Here is a 16,319-nt window from a genome sequence, read left to right as displayed (position 1 = left end):
CCGTACATTCCAAATAAGCTATTTATTACTTATTAGTAACAGGAAACACTTAGATAATATATAAAGCCCAACAGATTACATTGATAAACAAAATATAGGAAACAGAAAACAAAAGTCAATTATGTACTTTAATAGAAAAGAAACTGAAATGAACAAACGACAACTTAATATTTAAAAAAAAGATTGTTACTATTGCTAAATAAAGTCAATGATTTCCCGCTTCTTAAAATATTACACACCTCTTTGGTAAAGTGGAAGATGTCAACATATTTTAAAAAATGCAATATTATAATCCTGTTATGGTAGAGATTCAGGGCCTTAGGTAATGTGTAAAGTTAGAAAAATTATATGAAAACAAAAATGATGGAGGCTCCTGTCCACCTACTTGCCCATTAGATTGATAATTCTAATACGCAAGTATGTACAACAAACCTGAGACCCAGACCTAAAAAGATTGTAGGGCCATCGATTATTAAAAAAAAATTAAATTATAATTTGTAACGTATACTGTAGTACGTATGTATGATTTGGTGAACTTGAATAAAAATATAATTAATTAAAAGAATGTGCGCTTTGGGAACTTAAGGATAGCTGAAGACTGGTTTACAGAATAGATATAATATAAACAACATTTGAAAACCAAGCATTAATCAATGTAGTTAGTTGCGGTTTTATTATAAATGTTTCATTTAGCGGCGTACTTTGTTTCCTATTATAGTGTTATAGACAATTTATTCTCAGAAAATGTTGATATGTTTACATGTGGTGATGGAAATGAATAATAATCAAGATCAATCTCTATATGGATTTCAGATTTTGTAATTTATTAAGTAAAATAAATCAGTACCGCTACAATCTTTTTAGCGGTACTGATTTATTGTTTCTGTATCTGTTTCGTTATCATTTGCCAATATTGAATCTAATAATCTAATAGAACAATAATAAAAATTATTCAATACATTTAACGAAATAAAACCTAAATGTACTTGAAGGTTGTATGTAGCGTATGCTCACGATGCAGGTTTTTGCGCTATGAATATTCGTAAAACTCATTTTAACCGTATTCCGCGATAACTTAAAATTCAAGACTTAAATGGTCCTTCCCGGGCTACGCCATACGAAACTGAGTTTCTTGCATAATTAGCGTTGATATGAGGAACATGAAACAAAGAATTTTCAAAACGAAATACGTTATAATTTGATAGTTTGTATACGCATAACTGTATTCGAATTGTCCAACTATAGCTTCAAAATATTAACAGCTAATAACCGTCGGTTGTTAGCTGCTCCCCGCCCCATACTTCGCACGCCATAAACATCACTTGGAAATACTAAATTACACACCATACAGAACATTAAAACGCCAATGCATTTTGAATCGTAAAAACCGTGATGATCCTTCATGTTAATATCTTCATACAGACTTTTAATGATTATCTCTTTACGCATTTGTGGAGTGGGATGTCGCTTACGTTTTTCACGGTTTCACCTTTGACTTTTGACAATTAGAATGCAGTAGATCGCATGGGAACCTATCCTTATCGCTGGTTGTATCGAAATGTCACCCATTATCTCAGTTCCCTTATGTAGGATACGTGTACTTTCGTACTATGATTGATGTTGGAGTTTCTCTGGACCTCAGCTTGCCTAACATTGAACTATTTTGTCACATTATCGTGAGATGATTGTTAATTAGTCACTATTTATTTAAGAGTCCTAAAACATTAATGACTAAAATAAACAATGAAATATAGTTTTACAAATTTACACACATACACATCAATTATATTATAGAACATAGAAAATTAAAAATCAAACTAGCAAGGAAAGGAAACAAGCCAACAGCAAAAATAAATAGAATCTTAAACCTCATTAGGGGCGTGATACACAAAATTACGATAAGTAGAAATATTGTTCAAAATATTATAAAAGTATCGTTAATGTTAGTAATTAAGTTGTAAAAGCGGGATAGCCTATTCACTGGAGCATCAAAAGTAGCTGATAAGCGAGCCGTAGGTACGTATAAAAGACTTATGTCAATAAAATCACGTCGTCAGGCTATCTAACTCGAAATAGTACAAACCAGCTTCGTACGGTCGCAATGAGGGCTGGCATCTTGTTACAATCGAATAAGCACGATCTTGTGAAAAATGTTGTTTGTTACACCTGTAGTGCTAAAGAAGAAATTGATAAGTAATAGTAGTGAATAAATTAGCAACACGAGATCCGATAAAAATCAATAATAAATCATGATATGCAGGCTGAATCTGTATTGCGTCTGGCAAATCTTTAACAGTCGTAATAATTGCAGCGATGCCTGTACATAAATTTTCAAGTAACGCCACACACTGGCACCGGTGCCGCATGAAAAATATCCGGATTATAACTCGGGAGCGATCTAGGGAACAGATAACGCCGCTAGATATAAATTATCTTACAAACGTAAGTCCCAACTGATGTTAAATAAGAAACGTGTAATTCACTTTGCCCCGTTCTGCCCAGCCGAGTAATAAAATACACAATTCTGACAGTTTTTTTTAAATAATGACGTCCGAGCTGACCAGGAAATGCTTAGAAAGTTTAATAAAAAGTTCAGTTAAACTCGTCCAATCTTCAAGTCGATCTAACAAGAACTTAATAATTTCTGTACAATCCATACTTCATAACTCATACGACTAAACTCGTTAAAACTTGGAGGATATTTTTCGATGAATTTCGTGACAAAAACTAATTCCTTTCGGTCATAAAATTCTCATTAATGAAAACCAATCTAATGTGTCTAAAGGTTAATAGTATCGCAATTAGGATAAAGCGGTATAATCTTAATATAAGGATCGAATAGGAAAGTATTTTTATATCGGATTATCTTTCGTGGTAGCCTAAATTCCTTAAAGGAATCAATAAAACACAGATTGTAATTAATAGTCTACAGAGGTCGGTCATCGACATTCGTCCTGTACTAAGTAAAGAAATAATCAGTTTTAAAACCTTGTAGATATTTTGTGAATTAATCAAAACGTGACTTTAGGCGTAATTAAATTGTTTACTCTTTGGCGCCACACGTAGTTTCATAATTTGGTCTTATTGGATGAACATTTAATTCTTAGGAATTGTTTGTTGGTGACGTGTTTTATCGTTACAAAATATTCACTTAATTTACGTAAAGTATTTTCCCCTTGAACATAATTGCTTTTAATTAACGTTTCTTGCAAAAAAGAGCTTTACAACTTGCTAAAAGCTTCGTCTTTGTGCAATCGTTTGAATAATTCACAACGTGATTCAACTAAACAGTATTTGATTCGTCTAAATGAGATTCGAGAGGGTTTGCCATTTCTACATCACAATATACAATCAGTTTATAGAGTTATGCTAAATTTTCTAAATGACAGTGTCAAAGTGTGGTCGTTAGTCTCCCCTATATAAATTTTCTTGTCATCGGCGCCATGGTTCGGCAAATATGAAACGTTGAAAACAAACATAATAATGATATATCATAAATTCACCTGAAACAATCGCCTTTGGGACGCCCACTGTTCGTGCGGTTTTAGGTGTAAAAAATCGATTATATTATGGCGACACGCTGCGATCTATACATAATAATTCATTCCGAGATGGGACACCGTGGCTCCTAGCATTTTTGTAAATTTAATAAAATACACCGAAATGACGTTGTTACGTATCATTTTACATTCGTTTATTCGTGTTTCACTGTATGAATTATGTGTCGGAATGCTATTAAAACAGCTAAGCTTCTTTGTTGATTATGCTTATCTAAATACGCTTCATATTTCGCGAGATGTGTGTATGGCATTCCGGCAGGTGTAAGTAAACTGTCCTTCGTAACATGGTTATAACGTTTGATTTCTTTCCAGATTCATGGACACGGTTGACGAGTTTCTGGAAAAGGATGACGGTGAGAATTTTATTTGTACAGTTCTTTAGCTAATATTATTTGCACTATGAACGAACCTTATGTTTGGTTCTTTGTTTTGTGTTGTTTATTTTGCGAGTGTACTTTTGGATCGCTTTATGTAAATTCTTTAAGTCAATTGATTTCATATTTTTATTAACAAATGTAGACAGGTTGAGTACACTCGCGTCATCATACGCTGTTTCTATAATGAACTCGAAGTAGGTTTTGTAAACTTTGATGTAGGCTCCATTCGTGCGTGGGAAGTCATGGCAAGGTGTTAATGCATGCTCATTGCCTAATTGTATTACAAGACCACCATAAAGAGTGTCATTAAGCTCTTTTTTGTCACTAATCGTTATTCTATTGTCGGCGCCCAAATGGAAACTTCCAAAGATTTACGGAACTATTTGACTATCTGATTTGCGTGTTCGAGTGAACCGCCCAAGTATTTCTTTTCTAAGATCAATTAAAGCCTGTTCCAAATTAAATGAGATGCAACGTTAAATACGTAATGAGCCGCGGTGGTCACACCTCTATCGTAGGGCGACGCAAGGCGTACGAGGGGTCCACACCGATTGGCTTATTAAAAATTTATAGCAATCAAAACTAGTAGATTCGGTGCGCACGTCTGACTTTATCGGCAGCTACATATTTAATTAAACTGACACAAATCGTGGTTATCGACAAACTTCTCACGGTCTCGAACTTATTTCTGTATGTTCATTAGGTTCTAATTATAGACACTTGTTTGTCGTGATGGCCAAAACTAGCTTTTATTAGATTACGTGGGTAGTTTCAATTAATTGTAGCTGTCGGCGTCTTCATTGGTGACTGGTTATCGGTGTCGCTAAGTAGATTGATTTGTATGTAATGTAATTAATGTCAGATGTTTACGTCATGAAATATATTTCGAAGCATGGATCGGCTGGTGTTATTGTGGATTGGTGTATAAATATGATGTAAAATTAGTAGCATTTAATGTAAATTTATTGTTTATTGTTGTCCATAAGTGTACATTGTGTTACATATATGAATAAATGAATCAGTATAAATTAAAATAAATCGCAAAATATGTCGCTAAGCACAATACTCACAGACAACAGCTCGGCAACGCACTCACGAACCCTCTGGCATTGAGTGTCCCTGGATATCTCTTACCATCAGGTGAGCTTTCTGCCAGTTTCACTCCTGTTATACAGTTATTAATAAAACAAATGCCCAATTTACAGGCCTATGTAGGGTTGTAGCGTTACTGTACTATTCCTCCTCCTCCCATTTCCTCTCATTTTTATTTTAAAAAAAGCTGGATCAATTGGAGTAATGTGTTTGTTTATAGTATTGTCTTTTATTAACATATCTTTTACACATTTAAAGAAAACACTTTTGTAGCGGATTGAAGCTATGTACGATTATAAACTTATAATTATTTTCATCCAATAATATCCAAATTAAAATCTCAAGACAAACAATCCGCGAAAGTAGCGGACACCGTGAGTTATTTCTGCAAAACCCCTTCATCTTTTATTCGATATAAATAAGATAGGAAAATAAATACAGATAATATAACTTTCTCTACAGCTGTGATACTTTTTGACATTCAACACCTTTTGTCTTCAGTCACATTGACTACGTACGCTAAGTTTATAATACTACATAGCTTCAATTCGTTAAAAAAGAGTTTTCTTTAAATTTGTTGTGATTCCTTGAACTCTAGACGGTTTATATGGAGATAAAAATTGCACCAAAAAAGTTTTAGGGTTACGGTTGTCGTCAAAAGCAGAGGCGGCGCTTGTAATAAAATAAATCTTGTCTCGTAACTAGCTAACTGTATAGACGTTCTACTACTTCTTTAGCTTTCTAGAATCTTTTTATTAGTTGTTAGTATTCGGAAAAAACTATATCTTACCCCGAACACCATGGTCACGTCTGATCGCATTATATATAATTCGCTTGTCTTACATGGAGCAGTATTGGCCTAGAGGCTTCAGTAGGTTCGAGCCCCGGCTGTGTACCTATGGATGTTCTTTTTATTTGTGCATTTATCATTCGCTCGAACGGTGAAGTAAAAGATCGTGAGCAAAATCGGCTTGCCTTAGACCGTAAAAGTCGAGGACGTGCGTCAGGCACAGGTGGCTGATCACCTACTTGCCTATTAGATTAACAAATGATCATGAGACAGAAATCTGAGGCCCAGACCTAGAAATGGTGTAGCGTTTTTTTTTAAATATTTCTATTATCATTGTTATTTTTTAACCCATTGTTCCTAATTGACATTATCTCAATTATGTCAATCAAACCATTAGTTATAGATTAGACATTGATGATTTTATAATTTTTTGTACTTTTTTGCATAGTTCACTAATTAAAAAATAAGACAAAAGCCATAAAGGACTTTAGGCACTTACATTCGCGAACTTAAACACGCAAAATACCTGCCGTCAGTGTATAATGGTGGGTGGGCTTTCATATTCCAAATTCAAAATTTGAGCTTTCGAATACCTTATATCATGTTACCGAATTCTCGTAATGCGAATGTAATAAAATAAATGAATTATTTGAGTTCTAAAAATATTTGACGCCGCCGGCGCAAGTTGTCACGCATTGCATTGATAAATGATCTATGATACCGTTATGGACTGATGACTTGCTACTTAATGCTGTGAATAATAAATCAATATTATTAAAAATTGCCTGATAGGTATGAACGAGTTTTTTTTTCAAATTATTGTAAATTATGTCTAACTAAAAATATGTCGTATAAATATCAACCACCTTTGTTATTGAAGTCGGCTAAAAAAATCCTATTAATTTTAGATGCAAATATAAAATATATATTTTTTAATTTTTGCACATTTATACTAGTACAGTCAAAATCGTTTAGCCATACCGGTTATTTTAACCACAATAAAAGTTCCCGGTTGAATTCTATTGTATTAGGTACTTAATAACAACGTCATCGGCTGTTACGACTATCCCTTTTTACGAACAAATATATATATATATATATATATATATCCGTGTTTAATTCAGGTAAAATATTTCAGTATGAAGTAATTGTAAGTAATAAAACTTTCGATTACACAAAAGTATATAGATCGTAAATACGAAGCGATAAAACGTGTATTGCAACGGTTATCTATCTAAATACCTAATCAGTCACCATCTAAACCGCCCACGCGTGGCACCAAGTGGAATGAAGCAACTGTGCTCTCATTCTCTGACACGCGATATTTATATCACACTGTGATAAATACGAGGAAAATGTAGCTTACCCTAAACGTATCATTTAAGTAATTGGTAGAGAATTACAAAGCCTTACAAATATAACAGACGTCGTAACACATTCAAAATAGTTAATAGGCCGCGTCGTATTGCGCGCGCCTGATGACAAATGGCTCACCTGCCCCTGGAAAGATTAGAGAAAGATAATTGACAATTGACGGCGCATACTGCGAGGGTAATCTGCAGTGGAGACTAAGCTCTGGTTCTGGACTTCGGTATGTCAAATCTTATATGTTTTGACAGATCTCAAGACCAATCAATAGTGTAGTGCAGTAGCACAGAAAGCTGATTATTTTAATATAAAACCATAACAATGGAATTTGTGCGGTCTTCCTTTTTTTTTTTATTTAAATAATTCTAGATAGTTCCCCGACTATGTAGTCGTCGGAGGTATTTAATAGCTTACGTATGGTATTGATAACGCGGATGATTAAACACTACTATCTAATTATATTAACAACTTTTTGTATGACATTTACAGCAAATCCCAAAAAGATGCGTCTTAACCTAACGTTGAACATTATTTCCCTCAAACTCGCCTCCGTCACCTCCATGCCCATAGCTTGTTCAGTGTTATACCTATTGCATCCATACACTGGACAGTCGGTCAGAACATGCAACACCGTCTCTTCACCTGTATTGCTACAAGGACAGGCAGCAGTCTAACGCTGAACCTGCAAAGATACGACAAGAATCCACCGTGACCTGTCAACATCTGGGTCTTACTGCTAAAAGCATCATACAGATAACCCAGACGTAAAAAAAATAATTAAATTAAAAAGTCTTATTACGAGAATAAACCCCAAGTTTCTCCAAATTATTTTCAAATTAATCGATAATAGCTCGCATTAATTAACGAAACTCGGTTTTTATTAGTAATTCGGTTTTTTATATGTTTGCGATTAATCAACGCTTTCATTTACATAATTTAATGTTAATGTAATTAATCTGTTTAAGTCAGTTTAGATAACAAAAGTTCATTAACAAAGTAAACTAAGTCAGCTAGGCTAGGCTACCCCGAAACTTTACCACATCCACATACATATATACATACTCCTAATATGGAAATTGTATTAGTTTTTAAAACTCCCAAGGGAAATTACAGAATCATCATTAGAGATAAATATGTTTTTTTTAATAAATTTGTCGAATATTTAAATTATCCTAATCTTTGGGATTGATTAGCTCCAGTTCAAACAATTTGTATGACTCAAAACTTTGCGATTAAAAATAGCGGTGCAAAGTTTCTTGCCAGTTTTTCTTGCCCAATTCATATGAAGCTTTTTTTACATTTTTACTTTTATATCAGAGGTGAAAATGCATTTGCGCATAGAAACACACATAGTTGTGACACATAGTGAGTGAATTGAAATCTCTGCTATACAGAGACTGGTTACAGAAGCTCCAGGGTCGCGTCAGTAACGGCGCTCTGACTCTAATTGTCTGGTGCAATAGAAGGTAGGAGATGGGTATATCTTCTCCTATTCACTCCGCGTCTTCTAACCCTAGGATTCGTTTAGAGCGCTTCCTCTCTCGTTCTGCTGTCACCTTCAGTAGCACTACTTATTGGATACGACTGCATTCCAAACCTAGTCACTGCCGACAATTTTTTGGATAACGTTAGGCAGAGCAAGAATCACATAACAAAAGTTTTCGTACTAAGTAATTCCAATATTGAGGGTTTTGTTATTAGTCGACGTCATTAAGTTTTTTAAACTACCCCTTAACGTATAAACTGCAAATAATACTTTGTTATCAATAAAAATTTGACACAACAGATACTAATTTGGAGTACCGCGTTGCTATGGTTACGACGTCTTCGAACCGTAGCCATACTAACATGTTTTAGTCCATGTTTTATGCTTTAATTTTGAATGTGTAATATAAAAATCAGTAGCGCTACAACCTTTGAATTTCGCCTGAATTTTTTTGTATCATTTTTTATGTGTAATCCCGACATTATAATCGACAATCGACATGTCGACGTACGCACGATAACGTATGTGTGGATGCATTGATTATGGAACTCGGCTTTTGGATACCACTTCCATTCAAACACACCACCCTTCCATTCAAACTCAAACACAAAATAACTTTATTCATATAGTTACTTGCTTACACTCATGAACGTCAACAGAAAAGATGTTAAATTGATTCGAAATTTACATTTACTACCAGTTCGCAAGTCAAGGGCGTAGAGCGGGCAAGAACTGGCAAGAAACTTTCCGGAACTCTTTTTAATCGCCAAGGTTGTACTTGCATTAAACAACACAAGTATTCAACGCAGTGTTGGCGACCCTGAGGTCATTCTGTGCACTTTGGATCAATGGTCTACGCGAATTATTTAGCTCTCGCGAAGGAATTATACCCAAACATTGGTCTCAGGCAGAAGGCTTATAACCTACTTACCTTTTATATCATTAAACAGATACAGTTTGAGGCCCAGACCCAAATATTTGTAGTCCACTGTTTTATTTAGGAGTATAAAGACCTCCTCCAAAGATATTGTATGCTTTTGTAACCTTCTACGAACTTTATTAACGCTTCAATTAAATCAAACAAATGATAATTGCCGGCACGACAAAGCTATTAAGTCGTTAACAAAATGCTTGGCAAGAAACTTTGACATTAATACTTTCGGCAGAGCTTAATTGTCAATGATAATTCATGTTCACGATAATCTTTGCATGTATGTATGAAATATGCTCTTGCCTGTTTTATTTTAAACTGACGACACAAAAAGGTAAGTCAATAAGTTTCACGTGAATGGACTAATTATGATTATATCGTATACGTATAAAGGATATTTACTTAATTATATGATTGCCCTAACATTTGGAACACGTTTATTTATGTCACTCTGATGACGGAGCCCTAAAGTTAAAATAGTAACTAAAATCCACTTGAATTCAATAATAAAAATTACATATGACTTTAGTTTTGTTATTTCTATTACCTCGTTACTGAATTTTCCATTTGGATCAGTTCGTCGGCCCATCTTTTGTGGTCTTCCCACGTCTCTTTATCCTGGAGGTTCCCTCCGGATGTTATTCATTCTATTTATAAATAAACTATAATCGCGCTAGGCCCCTAGGTGATATTACCCGTTAAAAAAATCAATGCAATCAATCAATTTCTAAAATCAATCAAGTTCCCGGTTGAATTCTATTGTATTAGGTACTTAATAACAACGTCATCGGCTGTTACGACTATCGGTTTTTACAACCATATATGAGTAGTCTGTTCGATGTCGTTATAACAGATTTTGTGTGTATTTATATTATATAATATGTAATCCAGGCGTGATTAACCATACTCGCAGGTAAATCTTGTTAAGTGTAATGTCTCCCATGGCTCATGGGATTTTTATTCTAAGACGTGCTGATTTCCACACTTTTTGGACGAGGATCGCAAGCTTGTATACTAGGGACATGACAAAAAAGTATGGTTACGATAAAATATATTTTATTTTACACAATACTTAAATTTGACTCCGACAACGTCTTTCGAGACATCAAAGGTCTTCCCGAGGAAGTGTCAAACCGCGGGCCCCGGGTTCCGTTCGCCACCCTAAGTATGACTTGTGGTAGGGGTAAGGGGTGTGGGTCAACGACCCCGAGATGCAGTTTCAAGTAAACATCGTGACTTGTGTGATTTATTGTGTATTTGGGTTGTATGAAGTTGAACAGTTGTATGAAGTAGAAGAACCTTCAAGAGTAAGTTGTAATAAGCACAGCGGACAATGCCAAAAATTACCTATTTTTATTTGTTGCTTTTATTGATTAAAACTCTATTTTGTTACAATGTACACTAAATTGTTAGTATTTACAATTTAACTTAAATCAATCTTTTTTAAATAAAATAAAAAAAAATAGACCACTAATTTAACGTGTATTTTTATAAATACATTATTATATTTTTATATAATAATAATGAAACCCTTTTATATCAGATACTTTTACATTTAAATATTAACACTTACATATGAAATTGGCGTTTTGTATGAGAGGAAAAAAAAGTCGAATATTTTTAAATTATTACAACTAACTTTTTTGGGTTTAATTTTCACTTGGGGCAGGATTTGGCTGGCTGGCCAGGATCCAACCATTGCGCTGAGCGCTTCCGATTATCGTAAAGAATCCATTTTTCATCACAGGTAATGATTCGGTTTAAAATACCTTCATTATTGCGCCGGTTCAGTAATGTAACGCAGCAGTCGACGCGCGTTTGCCGGTTTGCTTCAGTCAACTCGTGAGGTACCCACCTTTCAAGCTTTTTAATCTTCCCAATTTGCTTCAAGTGAATGAAAACAGTTTTATCACTAACACCGCAGCTTGCAGCTTACTCGGACGTGGTTTGCGATGGATCCGCTTCCTCAATAGCCTTCAATACTTCATTATCAACTTGGGTCTCAGGCCGTCCTCGGGGCTTGTTCTGCAGGTCGAAATTTCCAGAACGAAAACGTTGGAACCAAAAACGAACTGTGTTTTCTTTTGCAACATGACTGCCATACACATCATTCACCCTTCGAGTCGGTTCCGCAGCACTAGTGCCACGGCGGAACTCGTACTCGTAAATAATGCGATAAGATAATACTTTAAGTTTTCCATTTTGTAAAATGAGTGACGCAAACAGAAAAAAAAAACAAATGAATGACGGTCATCGACGCACAAATACATGAGTAAATAGCTGTACAAATTTGAATTTCCTAACCAAAGAGGAGGTATTTCAGGTCAAAGTGGCCAGTACGACAAAACGCCAATTTCATATGTAAGGACCTAATATATGTCAATATTATCATCTCATTGTTTCTAGATATCTGCCATTTCTGTCTGCACTGTGCCACTCTCTGCCATGTTCTTTTTTCCTAATCTGGTTTATTATTGTAGGGCACCAACTTCCTCTTGCTATGTGCAAAAGAAAAATTGAATAGTTGTTGCCAAATACGGAATTTAAATTCGAGAAGGCAACTATTATGTAACAAACTAATCTCTATCCAATAGATTCTTACTGAATGTATCAATATATGCGTATTCATACTGTATTCGTCAGTAATCCTAAAATTAGGTTAACATTGAAAATTTCTGTAATAATTTTAATTCACATACACAGGTTAATACTGTCTTAAAGTAACATGAAAGCTAAGTAAATGTTTTTCTCTTGCAGTATCGTTAGTCGGAGTCCATTGCACGCATGGTTTGAATCGCACAGGCTATATGGTGTGCAGATACCTTCGGGATCGACTTCGGGTCCCGGCTACTCTTGCTATTGAAAGTAAGTACTATATGTTATAGCCACAAATAATAAAGTTAGCTAGAAGATGTGATGATTTGTTTGGATTAACCACAAAAATAAAAAGCCTTTTAGACTGTTTAACTTACATAGAAAATATAAAGTAAATGTGGCTAAATTAATGTAATATTTCTCCTTTGGTCCTTATGTATTTATATACAGATTGTTCTTCGACAGAGGCTTCCTCTAAATTTTTCCAATCTTGACATTCTCTAGTGGTTGGAATCCAGGTTGGCCCGGCTACCTATTTTGTATTTCCTCCCATCTTTTTATCTCTTTCGTTTCCCACTTCGTGACCTCCGTTAAGAGTCCCTTTTATTTTTCCTATTTATCATATTGTCTGTCCATCACCACTTTAGTTTTCGGTAGCTTGTGTATACATCTTTAAATTTGAATATCGCTTAATTGTTTTTATAATTATAGTATAGAAACATAAAAAAAGGCATCCCAAGATAACAGCAATTGTTATGATGATATGTTGTGGCTATAAAAATTATATATTTATTGTTAAAAGTTTAAAATGTATAATTACAATATTTCCGCAGAATTCGAAAAGGCACGTGGTTATAAAATAGAAAGAGAGAATTACATCGCAGATCTTCTTGGCAAAACACCGCCCCCACCCGATATAGGGCCAAAAACTGACATTAAACCATTGGTTAATGAAAAACCATGGAGACCATACAGGGATCATACAATTGAAGAGATTAAACCTAAGAGGGATAAAAGAAAACGTTACATTTCCGGTGAAAGAGTTAATGAGAGGCAAATCAGAGATAGATCGAAAGAAGATAGAAGAAAAATTACATATAGATCACCTCTTACATATGAACAAGAAGCGGATGGTCACATCATGCGGTACGGGAAACGGAGACCCGATGGAAGCAAAAACAGATATAAGAGAAGAAAAAGCAGTACTGATGATTTTGATTTCAGATATGACTATTAGTGCTCTTAATTCGATAATGGCGTAATAAAGACGAGAAGAGAAACTTTGTCTGAAATATACTTACTTATATAAATGTTGGGCAGAATATTCAAGCGACATTTCGTACGTACGCGACGGACAGTAAAAAAAGACGTTCTCAAAACTTAAATTAAAGTGTTCCAATACAATATATTAACGAAGACAACACAAGCATTTTGATTTAGTCAAAATGTTTTATCTAAGGCAGTGTTTTCCAACCCGTATGTGCCTTATCCTGTCTAAGATTCTTATGCCCCAAACACATAATTTTTAATATATAAAAGTTGAATTTTGTCACTTACGAAAGTTAAATGATAGTTTTTGAATTTTCGACCTCTTTGGGTCGTTACGTAAGAGTACGTTTGTAGTACTGTCTAATGTGGGCTGACATACTGTTGATTAGGAGATACGTTAGCCGCCGATTTTATTTCTTTCGACATGCTAGTTAGTTAAATACCTAATAGACCACATTCTAATCTAATCTTGTAGAATTATATACATTTATGTTACGAGTTTTTCATTGTTGTGTCAAATTAAATTCGTAATTCGTTCTCGTCGAAAGACCAAAAAGCGACTTCGACTAATCTGCCCTTTCCTTAAATATCAGTACTTGTAATAATAATTTAAATGTAAAATAAAACGTCAAATCTGTGCTGCTCTATGTGTGTGAAACGTGGAAGGTCACCAAACACATCTCGCACCGACTCCAAGTCTTCGTTAACCGCTTCTTCTTCGCCGTATTCTGAACATCTACTGGCCTGAAAAGATCTCTAACGAGCAACTTTGGGAGCGCTGTCGAGAAACCCCGATCAGCCAGCAGATCAAGCGACGCAAATGGAATTGGATAGACCATACACTCCGAAGGGATCCCAATCATATTCCCAAGCAGGCGCTTGATTGGAATCCGCAAGGAAAGCGGAAGCGTGGCCGTCCCAAACAAACCTGGCGCCGAACAGTTGCAGACGAGGTAAAGACTGCCGGAAAGACTTGGAGCGAGGTGAAACACGAGGCTCAAGACCGAACGTGATGAAGACTCACTGTGGACGCCCTCTGCCCCACCTAGGGGTTATAGGACATTAAGTCAAGTCAAGTAAGTCAATAATAATTAAAAAGTCTCATTTGGACCATGTTTATTAGCTTTATTTCGCGATTTTAAGCGAAACAATTGTTTGTAGGATTGCTTATATTGATAAAACAGGCAGATGATACATGATGTATATATTTTTTATACATTTGTAAATTTAATAAATGGATTTTATTTATTTCGTTTCATTTCTTTTGCTCATTTATTTTAGACTGTGCTTAAAGTTGTATTCATTCGAATAATATCGAACACATTTAGCGTCTTTCAATAGCAATAATTATTAGATTTCCTTCTGGTATTGAAATAAAATTTATATGCTACCACAATTTTATTTTCCCTTATCCTTGTGTTATAAAGCTTTTCCCTTATGAACGTGATAAAATCAAAAACAATGGCACTAGAAGGTAGCTAGATTTCTAAGAAAGATTTGGGCTTTTAAGTCGGAAGCTGAAGCAAAGTAAATGAAATTAAATCAAGTAAGTGGATTTTTGTTAAACATATTTACTCCTTGCCAAGAATGACATTAAAATTAAAAATAGAAGTTATTAAATGTTAAAATAGTATAAGATAAATTATTATTAGATTTCAATTATAACTTATATATGAATCTAGGAATTTATTTTCATTTTATTTATTTTCAAGGCTGTTGAAGCATTTTTTCTGAATGTATTTTCTGTTGGTTAAATAAAATTACAGTAGCAACCAGAAAAATTTAGTCATGAGAACAGGTCTAATTATGGTAGAATTGGTGGGATCACGTATTGTGAGTTGGATAGCTTGCACGTGATTGATACAATCGAGATGAAAAGATTGTGGATGGAGCCTGACTAAGAGGCGCTTATTATGTACCACAGGTGCAGGACTAGATATTGTTTTGCTAAGGGTGTTTACGATGTTTATAAGTTCTGGAGTTCTGCTTATTTAGAAGTAAAATATTAGTATTGCATCTGGACCACTGCTATCCCTCAGGTATAACAAAGATCATATTTTTACGGTCATTCAGCTTTTTGTACACACCAATACGAAATCCTGAATATTTCGATTACGCAATATTAACTACTAAGTCACGTTTATAAGTAAGCTGGAGTTTCTTATACGAATTCGAAAGGTGAACTGAATTTTTTGTAATATATTATGAACGAATAATCTACGATTTGTTTACAAAAGCTGTAAGAGGCTAATTACGCAGAAGTAGATTTTAAGTAGAATTTGACAAGATCTTAAGGGCCCAGTTATTAAACAGTTATGAAAATGAGCACAGCCGATTTTCACCAAGTGCGCTGATGCTCTTAAGATTGTGGTTACGAAATGCGGCGTGAAGGAATTTTTGGGACCTTTTTCATAATTGGATAACAATAGTGAAAATTTAAAAAATAAATTTACATGCAATATGTAACAAACAAACAATGGTTTTAAATTGAATACGGAATAACACTAATTTCATAACAATAACAGAATATATAAATCGCATCAGAATTTGCCGCAAGTTTTGCAGGTTTCAGAAATAAATCAAAGCGAAGATGCGACCGATATGAACGTAGCTCACCGTGTCCCACTTCCACGGAACGTATTTTATGTTCTAGTGACTTATGTCAGAGCTGTTTACTTTGTAACGCTTGGAACTTCTCAATATATCAGTGAGCACTGCCACTGGTATGCTACACACATATTTGATTTATATGTTGTCGATATATGGTAGCTTTCCCAAGTCAAGGCTAGTCGCTTTTATTGCTCTATTGTTCAGCTTCTATGCGAGATTATACGCCAAGCATTACATTCAA

At 34.7% G+C, this 16,319-nt stretch overlaps 1 protein-coding gene across 2 annotated transcripts in view; it reads left to right on the top strand.

Moving 5' to 3' along the window:
* The window catches only part of LOC123720775 (RNA/RNP complex-1-interacting phosphatase homolog), a 47,940-nt gene extending 33,774 nt beyond the window's left edge, over positions 1-14,166 (top strand). The window contains exons 6-9 of one of the 2 annotated variants that reach the window (XM_045677538.1): positions 3,873-3,913; positions 12,362-12,469; positions 13,033-13,458; positions 13,506-14,166. In XM_045677538.1, coding sequence (XP_045533494.1) covers positions 3,873-3,913; positions 12,362-12,469; positions 13,033-13,436 — 553 coding nt within the window. In that variant the 3' untranslated portion in view covers positions 13,437-13,458; positions 13,506-14,166. Of the gene's footprint in view, positions 1-3,872; positions 3,914-12,361; positions 12,470-13,032 lie in introns of both variants that reach the window. The other variant, XM_045677537.1, reaches the window with a different exon arrangement.
* The last annotated feature ends 2,153 nt before the right edge of the window (positions 14,167-16,319 follow it).

The sequence above is a fragment of the Pieris brassicae genome, chromosome 2 (assembly GCF_905147105.1).
Source record: "Pieris brassicae chromosome 2, ilPieBrab1.1, whole genome shotgun sequence".
Classification (NCBI taxonomy): domain Eukaryota; kingdom Metazoa; phylum Arthropoda; class Insecta; order Lepidoptera; family Pieridae; genus Pieris; species Pieris brassicae.
Note: the sequence above shows the minus strand (reverse complement) of the source record. Positions and strands in the feature narration are given on the sequence as shown.